At 37.2% G+C, this 10,124-nt stretch overlaps 1 protein-coding gene across 1 annotated transcript; it reads left to right on the plus strand.

Moving 5' to 3' along the window:
* The first annotated feature begins 48 nt into the window (after positions 1-48).
* Positions 49-9,512, plus strand: LOC108672281 (organic cation transporter protein). The gene is made up of 12 exons (XM_018159923.2): positions 49-328; positions 580-712; positions 1,983-2,151; positions 3,810-3,913; positions 4,207-4,361; positions 5,609-5,777; positions 6,099-6,246; positions 6,565-6,770; positions 7,034-7,194; positions 7,306-7,496; positions 7,975-8,117; positions 8,450-9,512. Exons 1-12 carry the CDS (start codon positions 223-225, stop codon positions 8,568-8,570), a joined length of 1,806 nt encoding a protein of 601 aa, XP_018015412.1. The 5' UTR covers positions 49-222; the 3' UTR covers positions 8,571-9,512.
* Positions 9,513-10,124: the final 612 nt, after the last annotated feature.

A 10,124-nucleotide genomic window follows, 5' to 3' on the forward strand; every position in this document is an offset into this window, starting at 1 on the left:
ATCCGCTTAAAGTGTCCTATTATTTAAGTGTCGTTATCCACCGAAATTTACATTGGTTCTTTTCTGAACAGGTCTTCAGATGAAAAATGAGATTTAAAAATATCATTAACTAAAATAAATGTCTGTGTCTACACGGTTTGATGGATTAGAGTGCGTGTCTGCAGCTACAGTATTCCTCTAAATTAGGGAGGGTGTCTGCAGCTACAGTATTCCTCTCACTCAATGCTCTGCTCACCGAGCGATCAGATGACAGCCAAGTTCGAAGACCTTCTCTCCCAAGTGGACTCCGGACCCTGGACATGGATGGTGTTTGCTTTGTGTTCTGTCTGTGAGTATTTGCTTATGGTGGCATGCTTCGTATGTGTTCTAACATTTAGTCTATTCTCATGGTGACATGTTTAGTATGTGTTCTAACATTGAGTATATTCTCGAGGTGACACGTTTGTTATGTGTTCTCAATGTCTATTAATCTTGACATGGTTGTTACGTGTACATGCTCCTTTTTAATGTTTATTCTGTGTCTTGTACGCGACGATTCAAGTGTTCTAGTTACGGAAACAAATGCTATTGTTAATCCAGGGGGACTCTTCGGAGCCATGCAGGCGGTGTCAGTCGTGTTCCTGACACCAGCTGTCGCCCACTGGTGCCACGTGAACGAACTTCACAACACCAGCTGGACGATGGACCAAATAAAGAACATTTCCATCCCCTGGTAAGAGACATTGTGCAGAACAGCAGTTGGACGCTGGATGAAATCAACAACATTTTCATAAACTTTTAAGATATTCAGTGCCAAATTATTTTTCGTGGTCTTCATTCAAATCCTGGCTTGGAAGACTTGGTTGGAAACTAATTTTTCCCTTACCTGGTTAGAAACGTAGTGCTCTATTATTTCGCTTGATCGTAATAGACAGTTCAATCCGATTTGGTCGATTATTTAGAAGGTTTTTCATTTCATTTCATTACACGTGCGACGTGCCGTATCCACGCAGCACTAATTGAGAGAAATATACGTAATGTACAATTTTCAAACTGCTCATTTTTGATCATGTGGCACCCGTCAATAAACTTGATAACAAGCATGTACTCAAAGGTAGTTTTATTCAGTTAATTCGATTTGATCAGTTCAAATAGATTGATTATATTTTTAAATAAGTTTTGGATAACGAGAAAATAAAATAAAGGATTTTAGCTAGAATCCTCATAAACAATTGTCGGAAATTTCCCTCCCCGTTATTGGTTAATAAAAGGCAAACAATTCGTTTTGTCGTTTGTTTGTGCTGTGTAAAAAATTCAAACACCGAATCGCCTTCTAAAAGAACACGTGAATTTTTTACTGTTCTGTCGCGATGCTGCAACTCAGTCACGTTTTCTCACTAAGGCCGGCCATGCCGTCACGTTTCTCATTAGCGTAATTTAATTTGAATGCGACTGCTCCATCTTGGACTATTAATTAGGCCTTAGAGATGATAATGAGATTGTCGTAAATGTAGGTCTTCTATTATTCACTATCCCTACAGTTTGGTAAGCGAGAGAATATTAGTCACTAAAATCGTGAATAATATTCCCTAAAATGTTATTCAATGTGCGAGAGATTATTATTCACTGTTATTCACACTATATTATTCACTTAAAATATCGGTTATGATAACCGATATTTCATGATTGATGCCACACTATAAAAATCGTAGAGTCTCATAAATTTAAAGTGTCAAATCGCGCCCTAGTGAAGTCATTCCCATTTTTCCTGAAATACCCATCGACGTTTAAGTACAATTCCAGTGAATAAAGTAATTAGAATTTTTTGTCTAGATTTCATTTGTTATCATATGGCTCAATAATTATCCATCAATACGAGATAACAAACTAAAACAATATCCAAGGAGAGTAATGTCTGATAAAGAGTAGAAAAGGCTTTTTGAATTACAGTTAAGATATTACTGGTTTTTTGAAAAGGATTTTAAAGTTCCCATTTTGACCAGGAACACCGAGACATCCTCTTACTCGTCATGTAGCCAATACAGTAAGAACTACAGTGCACTGAGCGTCTTGCCCTACGAGCAAGCCCTAGTCTACAACGTTACTTCTACCTCCCCTTGTCGTGCCTGGGACTACGACACTTCTGTCTTCCGCTCTACTGTCGTCTCCGAGGTCGGTGCAGGTCTTTTTCTCTGGTATTTACTTAGTTAAATTCTTATTTTTATTCTTATTGTGAGTATCGCGTACATAGTCTAGAATTTCGTCGTTTAAAAGTTATTGTATTATTTAGGAAAATTTGTCTTGTTAATGCATTGAAAACTGTGTTAAAGTTGAGCGTTGCGGTTTTCTTATAGATTATATTGAATTTCGATTTTTGTTAGGTTTTATTGCTAGAAAACTTGGAATAGTGTTGTCACTCAATCCCTTCTCTTGTTCTATTGGAAGTAGGGGCCAATTGCTTGTGAAAATATTATTTTATTTCTTTAATATTTTTAACACCTACCTATGTGACAATCAATATTTTTTTGTTAAGCATTCAGTCTAAATTTATTCCCGAGCTAGGGGGCGTTTAATTTTGATTTTAATACAAACAATCAACTCTCAGGACCCATAGAGTGGCAATAAAATATTTCTGTAAATTTTCAAGTTTTATAATTATTGACATACTTATTAAGCACACTGTCGACAATCAAAAATGTTCAATCGAAATTCAAATCTATTTTAGACACATAGCAAGCAATTGGGTCAATCTAATCTTCGACTCAACACGATTGCGTGCCCGCCAAAATGCAAAGCTCTAATCTTCTCCACGCAAATCCGGATTCGCAATCTCAACCTGGGAGCTCAATGCACTTCCTGCACTTGTCAGGGTTCGCAGCCTGTCTAGCCTGCGCGATGAGGAATACTCGTTTCAGTGGGAATTGTAATTTACAGAGTCCAATGGTACAAACAATTCAAAAAATAAAATCTAAACGCTCTGACGCATTATTTTATTTGGAAATTATGTAGTAGTTATTGTCCTATTGAGGGAAATAGATTTGAATGGCGATCCATATGATGAGTGAGGATTTAAACATTTCAATTTAAAAAATGTTATTTTTTCTTGAAAAAAAAGGTTTTTTCAGAGTCTACATTAGTCTAGATTGCAAAGCTTGATTTGTCGAAATAGTTTTTCAGAATATTAGTTCATATAATGATATTCATAAATGTAAATTTGTTTTGTTCTCAATTAGAATCCAAGAAGTAGACAGTCTAAAAGACAGATCTTTTGAAAACTATGGATAAAATCCTGGACCATTGTAAGCTCTCTATAAAGACCAAAAAGTCACAATAATAATAGGAGTGTTATGGTTATTTAAGTGGTAGAAAATTACTCGCCGTTCGATTAGCTTCATGGTTATTTATCTCATAATCCAGCAATGTCAGGAAATCTGAGATTTAGGATTTGGTTGTTAAAAAGTGATTCAGCTCGCGTGAACTGCGTGGAATTCCTTCACCTGTCGATACAAGACAATTTTTATGATTAATCTTGAAGATCATCGTCATGGTGACGCTCTACCAGACTTATTCCCTTCTTGACGAAATTATTGACAATTCGCTATTCATAGCCAGAGGCTGGAAATTTATTGCAAGAATCAGATGTAACTTCTGATTGTATTGACTTGCTGATAATTGAAATAATCATAAACTACAAAAGTTACCTCGTGTCGCACTTTAAATTAAATGAAGGAACCAAGCTCAAGTAAATTCTATGCTGCTTTTTCATACAGACTTTCATTCTATGAATGATTTTATTATAATATTTGCAGTGTACTGACTTTTAATTTCAGTGGGATCTGGTGTGCGACAGAAGCTACCTTCGTTCGCTTGTACAGAGCGCGTTCATGATGGGAATTTTTGTTGGTTCCCCAGTGAACGGCTTCCTCGCTGATAGGTAATAAATTAGTCTGCATTGTTCTTTTCCACATTGATGCTTCTTATTACCTTTAAAATATTATTTTAGACAGGCATGATATTGAGAGAGATGAGTTTAACAAGGTTCACAAACTTTTTTGTACCAATTAATCGTTTATTTGTGTACCTGAATCAAATATAATGGACTTTGATGAATATTTAATAATTTTTTACATTAATAACTGCTATTCTATTTGATTTGGGAACGGTTGATGGATACGCTGAGATTAATGACCGTAAACAACTGTCTTGTTTACATTCTGGTCCTTGCAGGTTTGGCCGTAAAAAGATACAGTCGGTGTCACTATTTATTTTCCTGGCGGTGGCCGCCCTGGCTGCGGTGGTGAGCTGGTTCCCTGCCTTCCTTTTGTGCCGCTTCCTCATGGCCTTCTCAGGGCACTGCGTTTACCTCACCTCATATATCATAGGTAATAATAATAATGTGATGATAATAATAATAATAAATATTAAAAACAGTAATAATAATGATATTAATAATAATAAGTATAATAACAGTAATTATAATAATATTAGTGTGTAAGGATTCTTTTTGCCAAATATGGCCTCTTTCCAAATTCTTGGCATCGCAGAATTCTCGTAGCTTGCGTGGCTTTGAACCAGAAACTCATCACGCCAAACTTTCTACTCTCAACCGCCCGGCCATCGCGTTGATATTGACCAGAGCTGTCATAGAAAGCTTGGACCAAACCCATAACTCACTGCACCAAGTAATGAACTTTAATCGCCCGGCCATCTTACCGATAATTTCAATGCAATGTGTCTACCTCGCCTCATATATCATGGGTAATGTGTCTACCTCACCTCATATATTATAGATAATGTGTCTAACTTACCTCATATATCAATGGTGTCCGTATACTCAACCTCATATATGATAGATACTACGATTATCTCATCTCAAATATCAATGGTAATGTGTCAGTCTTACTTCATAAACTAGAAATTGACAACTACATTAAACAAGTCCATAGATCGTCGTCCCAATCTAGACCAGCGCTAGTATTTTTTTCATGTGCGCCCTGAGCTCAACTTTCTTACTATGGTAGTGCAAGAAATGTAAAAACCTCACATACGTCATTGTAACTTTTGCTACAATATGCACATCTAATATCCTAAAACAGTCACATCAAATAATTTCGTAGTTCTTTGCAAACTAATACTCACCATTTTCAACAAGTAGACGTAATCGACAATTTATGTGAAAATTAGAAATAGAGGCGATTAGTTATTACTATGAGGTCGTTGAGTAAGTGGAAATATCGATCAAGTTTAATTGTAAACCATAGTTATAAATATAGATACACTAACACTAACATCGCTGCTGTAAAGGAATTATTGATTGAACAAGAAAAAAACTAATTCAAAACGATAATTCTTAGATTTTAATTTTAGTTGTTGAGTCATGTAGTGTTTAAGCAATAATTCTCCAATTTTAGCTGTTGAGACATGCAATGTTTTACCAATGATTCTCTAATTTTAGCTGTTGAGACATGCAACATTTACCGATGATTCTCTAATTTTAGCTGTTGAGACATGCAACATTTACCAATGATTCTCTAATTTTAGCTATTGAGACATGCAGTGTCTAACCAATAATTCTTTAATTTTAACTGTTGCGACATGCAGCGTCTAACCAATAATTCTCTAATTTTAGCTGTTGAGACATGCAGCGTCAGGCACCGAGGCACCATCGGCATCCTCTTCTCGGTGCCCTTTGCATTGGGCGTGATCCTCCTGCCAGGCTTCGCGTACCTCATACGCGACTGGCGCCACCTCTACCTGGCCATCTCACTGCCTGTGGTGCTCCTCATAGCCAACACTATGTTAGAATTCGATCAATTAATTCTTCTTCAAAGTTATTCTCTGTGTGATAAAATGACCTTTATCGGATTGTTCGCTCTAATAAAGCCATACCAACCTTAATTTTTTACTAATATTATGATGTATAAATGAAAGTGTCTAACCTAGTTGTTGACAGATTTGAAATATGTTACTACCCTTACTCGTATGTCGTTCTGAAATGTGTACAGCAATATATTAAGTAGTTGAGTTTCCTAGAATAAAATAGCAGTTCCCAGGAATGCTTCAATATTGAAACTTGATTACATCAAACACTTGTTTCATCATAGAAATTTTGCTGACAGTTTACTGCCTGAGTCGCCTCGTTGGCTGATCCAGAAGGGGCTCAGCAAGAAGGCGGCTGAGGAGCTGCAAAGAGCGGCGCGCTGGAACGGACAGAAACCTTTGGACTCCATCTGGCTCGCAGCTGCCATCGCTGAGATCCATGCCTCTGTGAGACCCAGCTGTCATGATGAAACTTGAATAAAAACCGTAGAAACTTGAATAAAATCATTATAATTGAACTCCCTTTCAAAAGTGTCCTATTAAATTCAGTGAAGATATGCCTGGCTCGCCGCTGCCATTGCTGAGATCCATGCTTCTGTGAGACCCAGCTGTCATGTCGACATCCGTGCCGCCACAAACTTGAATAAAATCATTATAAATGGACTCCCTTTCAAAAGTGTCCTATTAAATTCAGTGAAGATATGACTACTTTTTGGAACATTATTCGCAGGATTTTCATTCATTCGAGTGACTGACTCTCAACAGAGTCAGGAGATCGCGTCTCCTGCAGATGAACACGAAACATCAGACGTGGAAGTTTCAGATCGAGGAAGCTCAATGTCTTTCTTGGCCGCCTTGAAGATGTTGTTTTCAAGTCGCTTTATAATAACAGTTACCGTGATACTGAGCTTCGTGTGGTTCACATGCACCCTCGTGTATTACGGCATCATTTTGAACTCTGGTAATCTAAGGTGAAGTTGCGTAAAGCTCTTTCCACAAAGATCGTTAATTCATCGTAATGCCTCATGATGGACCGATATTTACTGAAAAATCGTTGAAACTTTATTATTTTGATGAAAAATTGTCTCCATATTGAAATTTGTCATTGTGTTTTTCCCTTTCTTTTCCCGGCTCTAAAACTTGCCATTTCCTTGCCTTTCATATTCATACTTTATCTACTTCCGAACCTAAAATTAAATATTCTTTAAGAACATTTTATCTGTTCCTGACACAGTGCCGACCCGTTTGTATATACGGCGCTAGGAGGGGTTGTGGAACTGCCAGGTTATCTGCTTGGAGCCCCCGTCGTCAGGAGGATAGGGCGGCGGCTGACGTTAATATCGTCGCTCTTCATCACATCCGCCGCCATCCTCGGCCCTTTGGTCGCCGCCAGCGGTCAGTGTCGATGATACGGCAATGAACTTTTTTCTAGCTCGTCCTCCATTTTATTCTATAAAATATCCATCAAATTTCCTGATACGTTAATTAGGGAGCCGTTATTTTCAGGTGACAAGACGTCATGGTGGTTCTTGGCGTTGGTTCTGGTGGGCAAGATGACGGTCACGGCAGGGTTCCAGGTGCTCTATCTGTACACCAGCGAGCTCTACCCAACCTGCATCAGAACCCAGGGCCTGGGCCTCACTTCCATGCTGGGCCGTCTGGGTGCCATCCTCTCACCTGTTATTACCAGCAACTTGGTAAGCCTTCTCAGAATTTGCGTAATTTTCGTTCTATTAGAAATTTTGCTCCAAACAGTTTATATGTCTGGATTTAAAATTGTATTCTATTTCTACATGAGTCCTCTTGAGAGCATGGGAGCTCTAACCAATTCCAATATTGCATTTTTTCATGTAGGGCAAGCGACACAAAGGCGTTACCGAGATCAACGTGAAATCTGGAACAGTTTGCTAAAATCACATGAACATTATACGTTATGTTTTGCTGGTCTCTGTGAATGTCATGCGCATCAAGTCCTTTTCATGGATTTTTGTTTTTTGTTTTGTTTGTTTTGTTGCCTACACACATGACTTATATCCTTCACCATATAAACGAACACTAATGAGTTGAGTAACACTACGTGTGTTATATATTTCCTTGTAACGAGCATGAAGATGTAATTTCCGTTGAATTTAAGCTGTTGTGTGAGGCTAAAGTTAATGATATTTATATTGGCAGGGTGCAGTGCACTGGTCCATCCCCAGCCTGATCTTCGGGCTGACGAGTGCAGGAGCAGGTCTGCTGACTTGCTTGCTTCCTGAGACAACGCAGCTCGGCTTGCCCGACACGGTCCATGAAATGGAAACCTTGCATCGTAAAAAGTCAGTTAATTGTTTCTTTTAGTACTCTTGTCATATTTGAAGTCCGACACGGTAATGGAATTGGAGGCCCGGCATCGCAAGACATGAGTGCACGTTAAAATTACGTATTTAATGTTATAAGTATTTCTGTCATGATACAAGTTAGGTAAGTAAATACCCTGTAAAGTTAAAGTAATATTGAAACTCAATTACTAAAACATCTCCATATATTATTGTTTATGAACTTGAACATGGATGACACTTGAATTAAACTGAATTAAACTTTATTGAAGATATAATTTATAATTTCTGTTACTTCATTGTTAATGTAGTGAAAAAAAATTTTTTCTCAGAAGTGGCTGTGACGAAGACCGCCATGTCGACGATACGCTCCTTGCCACTGCCGAACAGGACGTCGGGCAGAGCTTCTCCAAGCGTGATAATGAAGCGTCGGATAGCGTTAATAGTTTATGAGACAAATTCTAGTTTTACACTGTACAGGTCATGATGCATTATCATCATTAATGTAAGAAAACTTCTCCGTTGAAATGTACCTATTAAATGACTGAAGATATTCGTAATTATTCCATTTTATTATATGAATTCTTAAGAGAAAAATTAAGATTTAAGCATATTAATTAAAAATGGAATTAGAAGGGATAGAATTTGTCGATAAATTACCGATAGTATCTAATATTTTAAACAACCAAGGCATGTGCCAACAGATTTTTGGTTCAGAGAGTGGAAAGTTTGCAATTGAACTTTTTTCAATACGTATTTTGTTACTGTTAATCATGTTGTTATTGATCAACTTCCTAGGTAAGATTCAAATTTTTTCTGTGAAATAATTAATGATTCAACAAAATAAAATAGGTAATTACATGAGTGTCTAGTATTGCTTTGTCACTCTTTGATCTCACCAGCATTTTGTACAATATATCCTGCTATTGCCAAAATCAGACAAATATTTACTTCTCATTTCAGTGACATGAATAAAAAGATGTGCTGTGCTTTCAAATGAACTTAAAGAACTTTTTAGGAAGTTTTAAACCGCATAAAATGCCTCTAATATAGGGCCATGAGCTTCCGAATATGTACGTGGAATACTGTACGCCTACACTGTATACATTCGATTAATGAGCAATATGTATTATTCATTCCGATTGATTATTATTCAGATGAGTCAAGTATTAAGTATCCAAGTGGGTCAGGAAGTTTAATATCGTTCATTTACTCATTTTCTACTTACTTGCGTGAGTTATTTTGCATCAAAAATAAATACATGAATTTTTATTTTACAAATTATCAATTCATATTGCGTTACTGTTGCTCAAGTGTCAAACCTGAACTGTTGTTCATGATGTGAGGATTTATTTTTGAAATAAATTCATCTAATTCTGAACAGATTTTTTACAATGATCCTTCCGATGCAAATGTCTCCTTGATATAAAGGCCATGCTGCTTTGGCATAATTATTCTAGAAAGAATGCAAACTACTCAAATATTTCATTTTTCCTGGTAAAAAATTATGGGCGTTTCTCCAGCCTTTGGCCAATTTAGGTGGGGATAGATGCAAGTGACGTTTAAGAACAACCATTTACGCACCGGAAACTAAGTTTAAACTTTTTCATCTCATATAAGGCCCTTTAATAGCCGGTTCGGGGCTATAGGACACTCTTCATATTATTCTAGGCCCATAAACAGCAGGTTCGTGGTGAAAGGAACATCTTTATCTCATGTTTCAGCCTTTAAACATGCAGGTTCGAGGTGCTAGAATCCTCTTCATCTCATTTAAGGACTCTAAACTACAAGTTCGTGAGCTAGGACCTTCCAGTGAGACTTTTCTTTACGGCTGATTTCTGACCGCTATGTTGATAGGCGTTTGCAGTTTCATCGCGTTAGGAGAAAATGCGCTCTCGATAGCCGTCGCGATTTTAACATGCGCGTGTTACGTTCTTTAAAAAAATTAAAAATGTGAAAAATTGACATTATTTATAATAAAAGAAAAATGATCTCGATTGTAAAGGA

The sequence above is a fragment of the Hyalella azteca genome, unplaced genomic scaffold (assembly GCF_000764305.2).
Source record: "Hyalella azteca isolate HAZT.00-mixed unplaced genomic scaffold, Hazt_2.0.2 contig13949, whole genome shotgun sequence".
NCBI classification, from domain to species: domain Eukaryota; kingdom Metazoa; phylum Arthropoda; class Malacostraca; order Amphipoda; family Hyalellidae; genus Hyalella; species Hyalella azteca.

Coding starts and splice junctions, on each gene's coding strand:
- LOC108672281 (XM_018159923.2), top strand. CDS start 223: ATGCTCTGCTCACCGAGCGATCAGATGACAGCCAAGTTCGAAGACCTT. Junction 4,362..5,608: donor CCTCACCTCATATATCATAG/GTAATAATAATA, acceptor CTCTAATTTTAG/CTGTTGAGACATGCAGCGTC. Junction 6,247..6,564: donor TCGCTGAGATCCATGCCTCT/GTGAGACCCAGC, acceptor GACTCTCAACAG/AGTCAGGAGATCGCGTCTCC.